General features: G+C 36.5%; 1 protein-coding gene across 1 annotated transcript; it reads left to right on the forward strand.

Moving 5' to 3' along the window:
- Positions 1-6,905: 6,905 nt before the first annotated feature.
- On the forward strand, positions 6,906-10,339 carry LOC115427504 (myeloid-associated differentiation marker-like protein 2). Its single transcript, XM_030146083.1, has 2 exons — positions 6,906-7,343; positions 9,503-10,339. The coding sequence occupies exons 1-2, from the start codon at positions 7,063-7,065 to the stop codon at positions 10,152-10,154; spliced, it is 933 nt and encodes a 310-aa protein (XP_030001943.1). The 5' UTR covers positions 6,906-7,062; the 3' UTR covers positions 10,155-10,339.
- The last annotated feature ends 6,718 nt before the right edge of the window (positions 10,340-17,057 follow it).

Raw genomic sequence — 17,057 nt, forward strand, 5'->3', positions numbered from 1 at the left:
GTCAAAGGTGATTACTGAAGTGTATAAATAGGAATAAAAAGAGTAATGTGTCTGAAAAGAAAATTATTCCAGCTTAATGGGCAACAATGTATTTAAACAAAGATATAATGGCAAAATGCTAACATTTATACATATATATACACACACACACACACATATATATATATATATATATATATTTTTTTTTTTTTTTTTTTTTTTTTTTTTTTTTTTTGGTAACCATGACTTTAGTAAAGAGTCCCATGAAAAAGTGGAATAAAACACCTTTTTGATATGACAAACTGTAAACTCTGGGGTCTGAAGGTACCCCGAGAGTGGGATTAGGGTTCAAAAGCTGCCATCTCTAAACTACAGAGACCACAGGACACTGTTCAACTGTTCATTCATTCAGCCCCTGCCTCTCACATGTTGCACCGTTCCACAGGTACTGTTCAACGGGCAGCGTATGGCCACATTTTCACATGTGGTCATTTTTGCACACATTTACAACACGTTCCTCCGTCGTATCCCCAGCTGCCCCTTCAACATCCACTCATTTAGCTGCAGGAATAACTTCAAAAAGAGGCTGAACACAGAGGGGAGTAGGATTCAGAGTGTGTGTGTGTGTGTGTGTGTGTGTGTGTGTGTGTGCGTGCGCATTCCATCCACTTGTCAGACACTACACATTCACTATGTATCCCTCTTGCAAATTAATTACTTCCAAATGCCCCTGGAGTCTTTGATGCCAAATAAAGCCAAGGACATTGAGAGCGGCTGTTTGCATCAGTTGTGTGTTATGGAGGGAAGATGAATTCACTATTACAACTATACAACCAGATTTTTTCCCCCTAAATCTACTCAACACAGAAAAACTACAGAACACATCAACAACTATTTTCCAGATGAGATTTATTAACCTTTGCATAATTTGCCTTTAATTTACTTTACTTTTTCAATGGACAGTTCTGGACAGTCAAAGGCTGATTTTAGGCTAGATTTCATGACGGGGGGGGGGCTTGATGAGACCTGAACCTGGACCTGGGATGATAATTTGCGACAATAGCACTCCCTAGTGGCTGAAAACAACAGACGGTTCCTCAAGAGATCTAATTCATAAGATATTTTTCAGTGCCTTTGTGGTTCATCATAGATCTTATGTGGATTAAATGATTTCAACAGTAAAGATTATCTAAATAGAGCTAAATAACAGAATGTAAATAATTAAAATAAATGAAAAGTATCTGGTCCATCGAGTGTAGACACAGACATGAACACAAATGACCAAATGACAAATCACGACACCTATGATAACTTAAAAAATGACATTTCCATGCAAGTATGGTTATACTCGCAATTCAGAGTCACTCTTTTACCAAATCCAAGATGTCTGAATCCTAACATTTAACAAAGAAACTGAAAAAAATAAAGGGAGAAAATCACTGAACCGTTATTCACACATATATTTAATCAAGGAATTTAGGTTCTCTTCGGTTAAAGAAACACGAGAATTATTCATACATACACTATTAAACAGTCATGTGCCATAACCTGCAGATGGAGACAGAGACCTGAGGACCAGAGTGCAGCGGCCTGTTCAGTGAATGGACTAATAAAAATATGAATGAAATAAATAAATACACGTCTGAATACACGTCTGAACTGGGAGCTCTGATTGCCAGTGTCATAATCATACACATAAACTGAATGAGGTACACAGTAGTCTAGGCAGTGTGACATTTGCCTCCATATATTTGTATAATACCTTGTTTGCTGTCAAATTCATATCAATTAATAGTGAAAAACAAGCATTAGAGAAGGATCATAAAAAAGCAGTGTTTGGAGTGTTAACTTGTGGATCTTTGAACCACAGTAAAATTCAGCCTCGTCTCTAGCTGTAACAGGTAGTTTTTGTTTTTTTTTTCATCAAAGCTTTCACAGAACTTCAGAAGATTATTTGTCCAACACAAAGTGACCGCTGGACATAGTTTATTAATTTATTATTTAGCAGCTATGCTTTCAGTGGTTCAGTGAGGACTAAACCCAAGCTTAAAGGAGATTGAATATTAAACACACTGAACTTTTAAGAAGTTCAGTGTGTAATACTCTGTGACATCAGTGCATCTGACCTCACTAGTCCCTCATTAGCGCTTCCATAAATGTGTTTAATGCACATTATGAAATTTTAAGGAAAGAGAAAATTAAAACACCTCTTTCGAATAAATTCTGACAAAGTAAACATTTAACTAATGGGAGTGATCAGATTTTTGCTGTGTCTTCATGTATGAAAGTGAAAAATATGTGTAGTACAAAAGTCGGTGTGGACCCTCCATTATAGTGTGTGTGTGTGTGTGTGTGTGTGTGTGTGTGTGTGTGTGTGTGTGTGTGTGTGTGTGTTGTATTTTTTAACCCTTAAAGACCCACAACTATTTTCAGCTTCAAATGACTTTTTCTTGTTGCCTTTTCTAATTTATCATCATTTATTATAATATTATCCTCTGCATTTTGGATTTTTCAGTGTAATTCAGGTATTTTCCATCTATTTACTACTTACTATTTACTATGACTGATCATGTAGATGTTTATAAAAGCTCAGAGTAAATTCAAAGGTTATTAGATTAAATCAGAAAGAAATCTCTCAAGAACTAGACAAACAATCTAGTTAACTTTTACCCCTGTTTCAGAGCAATTGTGGATGGTGACAGCCATACCTACAGCTCTGGAAAAAATTAAAAGATCACTGCAATTTCCTCTGAAATCAGCATGTCTGCATGTATGACAGCCATTCCATTCCTATGTCTGTTGAATTCCAACACAAGCACACCTTATTCTACTGAATAAACACCTGAACCATGTCTTATTTAAGAAGAATAAACCACTACTGTGTCCATCACTGTCCTCTTACAATAGGCAAAAACAGTGCTATTAGTACTGAAAAAGTAATTGGAATCAAAAAATAACTACTGAAATCTCCTGGACTTCTGCTCTGACAATGTTCCCAAACTCTGAGGACTGGTTCTTCTATCAGGACAATGCTCCTGGTCTCAGCTAGGTCAATAAAGGTGTGGATGACAGACCACCAGATGAAGACCCTGTCATGGCCAGCCCAATCTCCAGACCTGAACCCACTTTGAAAACTTCTGGAGGAAGATGGATGGTCACAAGCCATGGAACATTACTGAGCTTCTTGAATTCCTCTGCCAGGAGCTCCATAAAGTCATCCAACAGCAATGGAGGAGAGCCAAGACACGTGAAAGCTGTCATTGAAGTCAGGGTTGTTCCACCAAATACTGATGTCTGAACTTTTCCAAAGTTACAAATTAATATTGTGATGTTTGGAAATGAGTATGAACTGGTTTTCTTTGCATTATTTGAGGTGTGAAAACACCTGCATCTTTTTGTTATTTTGACCATGTGTCATGTTCTGCAAATACGTGTTCTAAATAACAGTATTTTTATTTGGAAATTGGGAGCAATGTTGTCGGTAGTTAAGAGAATAAAACAAAAATGTTCATTTTACTCAAACATATACCTATAAATGGTAAAATCAGAGAAAGTGACATTTTTGCTGTGGTCTCTTATTCTTTTCCAGAGCTGTATAATCTGGACAAAAGAGACTAAGACCCATGTGTATCATAGTCTACAGCACCACCTGTTCACAACACAATGGAGCCGAGAACATTCACTCTGAACCAGGTTATGGAAATACACATAATTAACTTTTTTTCCCCTTTTTTCCCCCCCTCCACATTTGTTTTGTTCTCTCTGGGATTTTTAGTTAAGGGGATGATTAATAACTCCAGTCCACACTCACACATAGCAGGTGATGTTAATACACCGCAACACTGGATGTCACCCATAGAAACTAGAAGAAAAAGAAGAGGAAGCCTGTTCTGACATGAAAGTCATTGTAAGAGAATGAAAACACAAGCATTCTCATTTTGAGGTGATTATCTCTCACACTGGACTTTTAGTTAATAGTAAAATAGCTCAACGTGTGCTGAATATTTATGCAAACATTTTACTAGATGTTAACATAACGTGCTGCACACTTTTAATACCCCTCGGCCAAATATAAGCTTCTGTTGAAGGTTACTGCCCTATAGTTTATATTAGACTGTCTTTGTGTAAAATTTATGATATACATACTTATATCTGAAAGTACTCAGATATTATACCTGCAAATGGCACAAGGCTTTTTGACCTTGAAAAAGTAGGTCAAGGTCACTTATTTTCAATAGGCTTCTGCTTCATGCCCAGATGCGTCCACAGTATAAATTTGGTGCAGATATCTCAATGCATTCTTCAGATAATGCAGTTATGTCATTGAATGGACAGACAGACAGACAGACAGACAGACGACAAAACAGTTATAATACCCCTTGGGCCAGAAGTTGGCCAAAAAACGACATGTCAGTGTTGGGTGTTTTTTGCTTCCCCCCAGTGGCCAAAAATAAAACTAACAATTCTTCATAACAGGGGTGTCTAACACGTGGCCTCAAACTGGCCTGCCAAACATTCCAACGTGAATTTGCAACATGCAGAAATTACAGTGGTGTGTCAAAGGTGTCAAACTCATTTTAGCCTAAGTGGGTCAGACCACTAAATTAATAGCATCATGGCCTATAAGTAATGACAACTCCAAAATCCAAACTCTGAAAATTTGAACAATATTATCAGACTTAGACTCAGTTTTATTGTCATTCGATCAATGGTACATGATACATGAATGAAATGTAATTACCCAGGTCTCAGTTTTAGCATAAGAAGATAAAGAATCAAATCTAAAATAGAATATATAAACGGTAAGTCGGGTCGAAAAAAACTATAATAAAAAATAAAAAGACATGCACTGATAGGTTAATCGGTTAATCTAAATTGCCCATAGGTGTGACTGTGAGCGTGACTGTTTGTCTCTATATGTCAGAACTGGTGACATGTCCAGGGTGTACCCCGCCTTCGCCCATAAGTAGCTGGGATAGGCTCCAAGTGACCCCCATGACCCTAGTGAGGTTAAGAAAATAAATGAATGAATTATAAAAAATATGGGAGGAAAAAAAATTGAAAAGAACAAAAAAAAAACAGGAAGAAATTCTTAATATGTACAAAATCACAGTATGGAGCAAAAGTCCAGTTAAAGTGGTGGTGCATATAGCAGCAGCATGAGCAACAGCAACAGTGAATAAAGTGTCAGTTGTTGCCAGTTTCTAAATGTTTTGTGCCTTTGGAGATCCACTGACATCTGCAATGTATATGTATAAATGATAAGATGGGTATGATATTGCTAAAATTACCTTTTTTTTCTGTAGAAATTTCAGTTTGTTGATGGTTGTTTAGGTTATTCACATTTTTTTATGAAAGGATAGTTTGTAAATATAAACACTGTCATCATTTAATGCAACTTTTTTTTTGCACTAAAACAAAGAGAAAATTTGGTGCTATCATTATTTATAGGTTATTATGTTATTATTTTACTGAATACACTTGAGATCATTTTGGGCTGGAGGTGCCCGCTGAACTAAAAGGAGTTTGACATCACTGATTCATGAGCTCTGATGTTAGGATGGTGCTGCTTCAGAGGTTTGGTTGTTGTTTTTATCTGTCATGTTGGCTACAGACCTGAACAAGTTCATAAAGTAGGGATGAGAATAAAATTTATAATAATTAAAAAAAAAAAAAAACCACAGTATCTAAATGTGCTTAAAATACCTTTGCATGCATGGCCGGACTATAAACAAAACAATGCATAATTACTACTGTGGGTCATTTAAATATTTTGTGTTCAACCAGTGACTCCAAGTTTTTGTATTGTATCATCAGCTGATAAAACAAATAAAGATAAAGTAAAAAAAAAAATTAATAAATACATTCCTTTGCATGTATACTGCCACGTGTAGGCCTTCATCTGCGCACTTGTTTTCACATCATGGCTTCAGTCCTCTCATTTCAGTCTGTTATGCGTCTCCACGCCCAACCACATGTACACATCCCTCCAACGTTCATCTGTTGACGGCCCTACCCCAAATAACTCCCATTCCAGTCTGACTGACCAGCAGCACCCCCTCCTCACAGAGAGAGGGAGGAACGGTGACGAAGGAGACAGTGTGTCAGAAAGAGTGTGATCGAAGAAAAGTAGGAAGATGTAAGTAAGAAGTAGGAGGAGGAGGAGGAGGAGGAGGGCTGCTGATGGTGTCTTTAACTCCACTGACCACATGGTTTCCCCCCGTGGATGTTTACAGCAACCGATCCAAATTTCACATGGAGCATGGACCAGATCGCTATAGCTAAAAGATCAAATTGGGACAGGTTCTACTGTACCTGTTGACACAGCTGGACATCTGTAAGAACCCACACCTTCTACAAGATTTACAAGTTATCATCAGAGGGAAAACAGCCGACTTCATCAAAACCAGGACTGTCACATGGGAATCCAACCTTGCTTTCTGGAGGAGCACACAGTAGTGAGTCTGGATATTTGTAGATGTTGAGTCAGTGTCATCTCTCAGAGCTCTTACAGATGAGAGATTTCACTTTCTGAGATGCTCTGATTCACCAGCACAGAAATAGAGTATTAGAAAGTCCCAACAAAGTCAGGAAACGCAACAGAGTGAATGAAAGGAAAGTGACCCTGGAGAGTTCAGCTAGACCTAAGTGGCCTTTTACCACACAGGGTGACAAAAGCACTCTGAAACAGCTGAACCCCCACATATATGACCACACATTTGTCAAAACAGAAGAAAGAAGATAGGCTTTTGAAGACAGCAGTGCTTTTCGAGACTGTTCCGAGACTGCACCGTGAATCTATTTAAAGGGCTGAAAAGCAAAAGTGGAAGTGACTGAAGAAAGGTCACACACAGAGGTAAAAAGTGACACTTGGACTCATGAGAGAGGTGAGGTTTTCTTTGACAAACTTGGTAGAGACACTGACGGAGGAAACACTTGGATTAGACTCTCTGGGTGACAGGGTTACACAACCAACCTGGAGTTAAAAACATCAACTTTGAACTCAACTTCGGATCTGCGCTTTTAGTAAACAATTCTACAACCACTTAGAGGTCCTGAAGTCTTTACCACTCCACCTCACTTATGGATCCCCAGGGTGGTCCATACCTCAACAAAAGGGCACTGTGCTCACCTTTGGGTGCTGCCCGTCTCTGCCAGTTAGCTATGGGCTGTGCTGTGATTGCCATGGTAACCCACAGTGCCGGATACAGTGGCTCTCACGGTGTGTTTTGCATGGCGACATGGTGTTTCTGCTTTGCCATGTCTGTGGTGGTGTTCTTCCTAGATGCAACCCGTCTCTACAGCTGCCTCCCTGTTTCCTGGGATAATTTCACAGTCACGTGTGCTGCATTTGCGACACTCCTGTAAGTCACATCTTTACTTTTGGCTCATGATCTTCAGTTCAATGTGGTGTCTTAGTGGAATGAAAATAAGACGTTTAGAGAAAAGTTAAAGTGCAACTACAGATTCAAATTTTATGCAATAAGCCGCCCCCCTTCCTTTCAAAAGCTGTATCTTTTCATGTCCTTCCTTATAATCTCACTGTGCATGCTGCCTGGATGTTTTCACATTTAACTGCTGGATGTGGAATCTTTTTGCTCATCTAAATTCTGAGTAAAAAGTCAAGAGTGTAAGATTTAGGAGGGTCTAATTGCAGAAATGAAAAAAAAAAAAAAATCATAATTATGTTTTCATTAGTGTATAATCACATGAAAATGAAAATCACAGTGCTTTCATTAACATATAATGGGCTGTTTATGTCTACAGAGGGAAAAGGTTGCCTCCATGGAGTTCTGTGTTAGGCCACCATGTTTCTACAGCAGCTCAGAACATATTCCCTTTTCATAGCTGGTGGCATCCATCGTTAAAATGCATCATCGCCACTTACTTTGTTTGAGTGTGGACCAGAGATATTAAACATTTAATCATCTAACCCACAGGTGTCAAACATGCGGCCCAGGGGCCAAATCCAGCCCGCCAAAGGGTCCAGTCCGGCCCTTGGGATGAATTTGTGAAATGCAAAAATTTTACTGACAATATTAACAGTCCTTTTAGTTCAGGTTCCACATTCAGACCAACTCAATCTCAAGTGGGTAGGACCAGTAAAATACTATCATAATAACATATAAATAACGACAACTTCAAATGTTTCACTTTGTAAATGTAAATATTTTCATATATTTACACTAAAACAAAGTATAATTTTGCAACAAAAAAAAAAGTGAATAATCTGAACAAATATGAACAGCCTGAAATGTCTTAAGAAAAGTAAATACAATTTTAACAATATTCTGTCTTTTATTAAATGTTTTGTGTGTTTGTAGATCCACTGTGATCTGTAAGTTATAATGTACATTTGGAAATGATAAACTGAAGCATGATATTGTTAAAATTACACTTATTTTTTCAGTTTGTTCATGTTATTCACATCTTTTGAAAGGATAGTTTGTAGATGTAAACCTTTTCATAATGTAAATTAACTTTTTTCGCACTGAAACATAGAGAAAAGTTTGGAGTTGAGATTATTTATATATTATTATGTTATTATTTTACTGGTTCGGCCCACTGCAGGTCAATTTAGCTGAATCTGGTTCCTGAACTAAAATGAGTTTGACACCCCTGACTTAACCCCTGACTGAGGAGCCCAAAAGAGACTAAACCAACACTGACTATTTCTATTTGGTTTTTGTAGCTGCCATAGGAGTGGACTGGAGATTGAAAGTACAACTGTTGTACGATTTATAATGGTTGTGGTTTACCCAATTTACTGGAGCCCTTTGAACGCCACCAGTTCATAGACCCTCCCTACAATGTTCATGAAGTCATAAGCATATTACTTGTGCCAAAACAGGTATGCTACATGTCATTAGAAGGCTTTGATTCTCCATATTTTTGCTATTTGGGTATTTTTATGAAAAAGTACTAAAGTCAAGACATACAGTACGTCTAGGAGTTTTCAAGTTCCTTTAGTTCAAGGGTGAGTCAGTTGTGATTAAAGGAGGAAATAGAGAACATTTCCTCATGTACAGGTCTGCAGCATCATCATGTTTAAGTGGCATTACAATTTATTCATACTGTATATATTGAAGTAGCATTGTCATTGTATCTGCATTTGCTACAATTCAAATCAAATGAAGAAAGTTATAATTCAGTGCCATTTTAACACTATGTATTTTTAGTGCAGCTCTAGACTTTTTAAGGTTAAAACGCACACATATTTTATTGGTTTCCTTGGAAGTTTGGAGAGTGACCCATTCCTTTTTTACATATTAACACGTTAATTTCAAGGCAAAAACATGATTCTTACTTTGCTGTGATTATAGACTAATTTTAGCATTATATCCCATTTCTGAGATTAGATCCTGATAAATTAATCCTAATTTTACAAAATGGGCATAATTTGGATTTGTGCTTTTATAATTGATTTAGTACAATGTTGTGTTACATTACATTACATTACAGTCCTGTATCAGTATCATTATCAGCCCCTCTGTGACTGTAGATTATCCTATTTTTCCTCCAGGTATGTGACGGCCTCAGTGGTCTACCCCCTCTTCTTTGTCCGATCTGAGTGTCCCTATGCCGGCTGTCATGTCCGGGATTTCCGCATCGCCGTCACCGTGTGCTCCATCCTGGGTTCTGTGGCCTATGGGGCTGAAGTGGCCCTGTGCCGAGCCAGGCCAGGCCAGACTGTGGTGGGCTACATGGCTACTATCTCTGGCCTCCTTAAAGTTGTCCAGGGTTTTGTGGCCTGTATCATTTTTGGGGCTCTGGCCAATGGGAGTGAGTATTCCCGTTATGGCGCCACTATCTACTGCGTGGCCGTGTATGCCTTCTGCTTTGCCCTGACCGCTGTGGTGGTCATAATGACGGTGTGCGGGAAGACCAAGGGTATGCGCTGCATGCCCTTTGAAAGGTTTGTGGTGGTGTGCACCCTCCTGGAGGTCCTCCTCTACCTCAGTGCATCAGTGGTGTGGCCAGTGTTCTGTTTTGACACTAAATATGGCTCCCCGTGGCGGCCTTCGTCCTGCCCCCGGGGGAAGTGTCCATGGGACAGTAAGGTTGTGGTGGCGGTGTTCTCCTTCATCAACTTCAGTCTGTATATGGTAGACCTGATCTATTCCCAGAGGATACGATTCGTCCCCTCACGTCTGTCCACAAACTCACGAGTTTAACATTAATGGATCATCATCAGGCATCACTGGCTGAGCAGGTTTAAGTTCAGCTTCACTGGGTTTATCTGTGTATTTTGCATTTTTTACCCCGTCCCCCAAAGGGGAGGCAAGGGGTATTGTTTTTGGTTTGGTTTGTTTGTTTAGTTGTTTAACATTTTAGTAGCAAAACTATTGGTTGAATTCATACCAGACTGGGTTTCTAAATTACCAGTGACCCAGAATAGATGTGATTACATGTTGGGGAAAGTAGGTCAAAGTTCAAATTTTCTATAAATTTTAAAATTCTTTTTTTCCCCATTTCCTTATAATGGCCAAAATTTCAAATCGCTATAAAAACGTCAGTTTAACTCAATTTACTTAAAACATTGCAGAGATATAGAGATTAATTTTAGACATCACTCTGCAAAATATCTAAGTGATATCTTATTTTAGAATTTTTTTGTAAAATTTTTTTATCTTTTCCTTTCCCATTTACTTATACTGGGCGAAATTTCAAATGTCTATAAAAACAGCTATTTTGTTTTAGTTCACTTCAAATTGGGCACATATATAATTTTTGTATTTAACAAATATTGAATATGGTTGACAGAGTTGATCGATGCCAAAATAAGATACAATACCTGCGAGGGGCGGGGTTTGTTGTGCCTGGCACCACTTGTTGGATATTTAATCCTTGGGGACTGTTTACGCTTTTCAGTCTTCATTTTTTGATGATTTTATTTGTGTATTTTTATTTTGTCTTTTTATTTCCAGATCAGCACCCACAGTAGGTCTGAAACACTCAACTTGTTCAGTATAAGAATATGTCATTGACTTTCATTTAAATCAGTGTACAAATGATAGAACACACGTTTTATGCTCAGCGGTATGTGACACTGCACATAAAATAATAATAATGCATTTAAATCAGTGGTGCTGCTAATTATTGACTGTAATAATTCAGCACAAAAAAATTTTGTTGTATATGGAATCATAGCAGCATGGTGACAAAAACTTTGCATTTAAAGGCATAAAATATTTAAATATTAATAAGTACTTTATATCAATAATTAGGTCAGATGTAGGTAAAAGAAATTACCTCAATAAAAGCAGAAGTTAATATTAATAAGGGCAGCATGGTGGTGCGGTGGTTCACACTGTTGCCTCACAGCAAGAAGGTTCGATTCCAACACCAGGAACCTTTCTGTGTGGAGTTTGGATGTTCTCTGTTGGTGTTCTCTCCTTGTACTCCAAACACATGCACTAGTAGGTTTACTGGTTAATCTACATTGCCCAAAGGTTTGAGAATGATTGGTTGTTCGTCTCTATATGTCCAGGTCGTTATTGAAAATGAGAATCAGTTCTCAACTAACTTACCTGGTTAAATAGAATAATGTATATCTATTTTTATAGCTACCTTATGAAAAGCACCTTTATTGTGCTTAGCGGTATGAGTGTGACTAATATTAGAACTGACTTCAATAGTTAATAGCACAGCAAACATTCAAGGAAGTCTGTAGATTTGTGCCAAAAATATAAGGTATTTGAGTTATTCTGCAGAAATGTTCACTTTGGGGATGGAAAAATGTCGTAAAGTGTGTCACCAAAAAACAGTAGACAGTTAAACATTGTCTAACACCAACGTGTTAATGATTAACAACCAAGAGCTATTTCTGTCATGACTTAAATAAATTATGAATTTTATATTATTTATATTGATTTATTTTATATACTGTATGTATGTGTGTGTGTGTATGTATGTGTGTGTATGTATGTGTGTGTATGTGTATATATATATATATATATATATATATATATATATATATATATATATATATATATATATATATATGTGTGTGTGTGTGTGTGTGTGTGTGTATGTATGTATGTATATGTATATATATAAACAAAACAAAAAAAACCTATATATAGATAGATATATAGATATAGATATAGATAGATAGATAGATAGATAGATAGATAGATAGATAGATAGATAGATAGATAGATAGATAGATAGATAGATAGATAGATAGATAGATAGATAGATAGATAGATAGATAGATAGATAGATAGATAGATAGATAGATAGATAGATAGATAGATAGATAGATAGATAGATAGATAGATAGATAGATAGATAGATAGATATGTTGTTGTTTTTTTTTTGTTGTTGTTTTTTTCGCTACATTGAATAGTTTCAGTGATATATCACCATTTATTATAATTTTATTCTCTTCATTTTAAAATTTTCAGTGAAAGTTTGGTGTTTTCCTATATTTAAGGACCTGGCATGACCAGCACAGGTACCCTTTCATTTATAAATCTACATGGGTTTTACAGGTGAATCAGTGTTGTAGAAGGGGATGATGTTTCTATGTTCATTACAGAGGGTCTGAATGCCAAAAAAGAAAGAGTTAATGCTTCTGAAAACCTGAGTAACTGCATTTTAGCAGAATCATTTAAATATATTGATATGATTAATGATTCTAAAGTTAGTTTTAGATCAATCAGTATTTTTAGTTTGCTGGCAGCTCTTTGAGAATTAATGAAAATTACATTTTACAATCAATAGCTGTCAGTTAGGGGATATCCACAAAATTATGGGAATTTGATAGATTTGTATTCAGTGTTTTCCATTCCCTAGGAACAGAATAGGTCATACCAGTGACACCAGTCTTTGGGAAATAAGTAAAGAGAAGAAAATACAATGAGTGTGAATTTAATTTCATAATAAGAGATTTTTGTAGCTTAAGTGACACACGTAAGGGACCACTATATTTATTACAAATCACATAACGTGGCAATTTATTTTAAAATGTAATTTAAATCATATAGTATATCTCATCATGTATCTTATAATGATGTACACATTTTTGTGGTTGAAATGATAGAAAATATTGTTTCCAGACAGCTCTTAACCCCTGTACATGTTTGTGGATACATGCAACTGTGTGATGTTTGGAATTCTATCAACTTAATTAAAAAAACAAATATCAACAAATTCATGGCTCAAAAGGTGTAGTTGCTTACATATGATACTGTTTTAATTTAACTTAATTTTTATGAATGAATTGTATCCCTACATTTTTTTCAAGTCTAATGAATGTCAGGTTGGGGACAGTGAATCAGACGTCTCTGTGGATTGACCCATCTGCTGCTGAGACACTCAGGCTTCCCAAGTTCAACCTGAAAAGCTCTGTGGAATGTGAATAAGAACTGTTCCCACTAAGTCCCACCAGACACACCCCACCGAGGTGACACCCCATCCCTCTGCTGACCCCTCTACCCTGTGAAAGATTGTGGGTATTCATCTAGCCTCACCAGACCAGACACCATTAAATCCCCTCAAAACAAGACTCTTAACCCTGCACTAAACCTGCAGCACAGCTCTGTAGGAGAACATCCGCTGCCTCTTTTTCAAATAACACATAAAAGCCTTAAATACTATAAATAGTTAATCTGGAATTGGAATCTCTGGAATGCTTGTCATCTGCAAATCCCACACTTGGGATCTGCAGACATCACCCTGGCTGCCAAAAATAACATGAGCTGTCTGCACTCATGCTCCAGCCATGAGACAGCATTTATAACAGGCTGGTGTCTCCTTTAGTCTAATAAAATGTAAATATCATCTCAAAAACATACTTCTCTCTAAGGGCTGGAGGAAAACATCAATATGCTTTATCAGTCAATATTGTGTTTTGTGATACTGCATTGTAAAATATATAGCCACTGGTGACTTCATAATACCTAGGAGATAAAAGTAAATGTTTAATATTTGTCTGAAATTTAGTAAAATGTTCTAAATATTTAACATAATAAGTTTAGATTTTCTGTGTGGATATTTAGATTTTAGACCTACAAAAGCTCCACGACTTAGCAAAATAATATTTGTATATTTAAAATTTTTTTGAGGGATTGAAATTTACTCAATAATATTGTAAAGTATAAGTAATTAAATATCAGTCTGTTGGCGCAGATCATTTCCCACTCTACTCAATGATGTCCCTCATGAGGTGAATTTCTATAAACATGTTAAATGTACATTTGGAAAAGATCAGAAAATATTTATGGAAACAAAATTTTTATGGGAAAAATTCAAGAAAACTTCTCCGATTCTTCAGGTTTTTGGGGGTTTTTTTGGTTCCATTATTTTTTTCTTCTTCTTCTTTTTTTTTAATTGCACATGGAAACACCATCTTTTAGATAGATTCTGTCAAATGTCCCCCCCAAAAAACTGTGAGGATACAATATTATTCCTCTGTCATCATGTAAAAAGACATCACAGCCATTCTAGACACAAACAACATGACAGAGTTCCACTTGTACTTTGTTCAACTTGCCTCCTGCTGACAACTGCTGTTTTTTTTTCTCGCTCCAAAGCAGTTTATGCAAACACACATAATTCACTTTTCTGTTCTTTTTTTTTTTTAAGTTCACTTCAAATTTACCAGATGTTTATGGAGACAGGAAAAGAGTTTAAAAAGTTTATAAAAAGGGTTTAATCATCTAAATCGAATATGATGTATAGAAACTAGCGTGCAGCCACAACATTTATTAACCCTCTGGTATCCCGTCCAGCAAGGCCCTTACTGCACACCAAGTGTGCCTTTTTGGCACACTTGTGGAATAATGTCAAAAAAAAATTTCATACACTTTGTTTTTAATTCTTTTACACTTTTTTCTATTTCTTCAACTTGAGCCATAAATAAAAATACCAGATACTCAAAAATTGTCACATTTTTTAACCCTTTAGATGCCGTGTTTGTAATGTGAACAAACTATTTCTTGGGATGCAAAAAAACCACAAAATATTAATTTTTTTCAGTATACTACATAAAAAGTGGATCACATATTATTTGATTTTTGCAGCCTGGCATATGTCAATGAATAACTCCAACATTGGTTAATTTGCATTATTATTTTTGGCGCAAGGTCAAATGTTCAAAAATACTAGCATCTGTCACCAAGTGTGCCAAAAAGGCACATCTATAAATCAAACTATTAAATATTATATATTGATTTATTTTTCTGCTCTAATTTGATTTTATTTTTGTAACTCAAAGTCAGCCCTAATCATACATATCAAATGGAAGTAATAGTGCGTTTTAGGCACACTTGGAAGACAGATGCTAGTCTTGTAATTTTCTTTTGTTTACAATGTGCAAATTTTAACTGGTGGCCAGAGTTTTAAAGATCATGCAAAAATGAACAACTTTTGAATTCTAACTTTATTGAAATTGTGAAAAATAACATGAAGTTTTTTAAAACGAAGTGTAAAGTGTGCCTAAAAGGTGCACCTGGATACTGGAGGGTTCATCAAAGTATTATCACACATTAAATTAAAAAAAAAAAAAAAAAAAGTTAAATATAAAAAGATGTATTTAAAAGATTTATTTATCTTAAAACTGAGCAAACTGTGTCTGTTCCTTTTTCTTAAAGCTTCTTTAGCCTACATTTTTACTCAGGTTTTGCACATACTTAGATATTTCACTTAGACCTTGACAGTTTTCCTCCAATCAGGTTAAAAAAAAATCACAGTGGTTAATTACATTGTGGAACCCTTTAATTTTTTTTTGTTTGTTTGTTTGGTTTTGTGACATCTTATACCTTTGTTATATGTCTCAGTGCTTGTCTTACTTTTTCTGTATGTTTGAAAGACTCAATAAAAATACACTGATAAGAAAAAAAATTACATTAGTGTTTATTTACTCATGGTTTTTCTTCACCTCTACCATGTTCTTTTATCATTACATGTTGTCAGGTTGAACCTACATTGGAGTGCAGCTGCAGACTGACGCCTATCCTATAAAAACAGATCAGCATTGGTCTGTGCTTGATCATTGTTGATTGTATTTATCAATAGTCTGATAACAGTCAGAGAGGAGAAAATCAGCTGATACTCATGTTCAGATGGTAGATCGGTCAGCACAACCTACAACACACTGATTGACCATAACATTATGACCAGTAACAGGTGAAGTGGTCATGATATCGATTACCTGGTTACAATGCCACATGTTGGAAGTTGGAATATATTAGGTAGCAAATGAAAATTGAATCCTCAGATTCTTTGAAGCATCAAACTGGGCAGTTTAAGGATTAGAGTAGTTCTGACAGAGGCCAAATTGTGATGGTCAAGTGAGGGTCAGAGTATCTCCATGACTGCAGGTCTTGTTGGGCGTTTCCAGGACAACCGTTTATGAATATTATTGAGCATTTGTGGGGGCATCACAGTATGACCACCTGTCTCATATTATGTATGATCCTCTGTCACTTCTTTTGTTTTTGGCTGTTTTTGGTTGAAGCTACTCAGGTCCTTGTGTTGTCCATTTTGCTATTTCCGACACATCATCTTCAAAGACTAAACGTTCACTTGCTGCGTAATATATCTAACCCAGTGAAAGGTGCCAATATAATGAATTAATCAGTATTATAGAATATAATAGAATATTGTAGCTGACTGGTCAATACTGAATCATAACCCCTCTATCATGATACCAAATATCTCAGTTTCTTCCCAGTATGATTCTCAGGCTCAGTTAAAGCTAATTCATGTGGTCACTCCCATCACTTGAACCACACAGTGCATTTCCACTCCCACCCCCATTTCTGTTCATTTATTCTCCCTGTCACTCTGTCTAACTGTCCATATGAATCCATCCTCCATCCTTCTGTCTCATGTCACAGTGCTCATTCCCCTCCCCCCTCCCCCCTCCTCTCCAGCCTTCACTCCTCTCTGTTTTGGTCACCTCAGTGAATCTCATCTCTCTAATCCAGGATCAATGTATTCTTCTGTCACATCTGCGGATACTGTGGATGTATTGTATTAAGTCCTCAGGAAGCCCCTGTGCACTGCATATGTAGAGTAGAAACGGTCTCAGCTCTCTGCAGTAAATCCAAAACCAGCTGGCTGTGCTT

This window comes from Sphaeramia orbicularis, chromosome 1 (genome assembly GCF_902148855.1).
Source record: "Sphaeramia orbicularis chromosome 1, fSphaOr1.1, whole genome shotgun sequence".
Lineage (NCBI taxonomy): Eukaryota > Metazoa > Chordata > Actinopteri > Kurtiformes > Apogonidae > Sphaeramia > Sphaeramia orbicularis.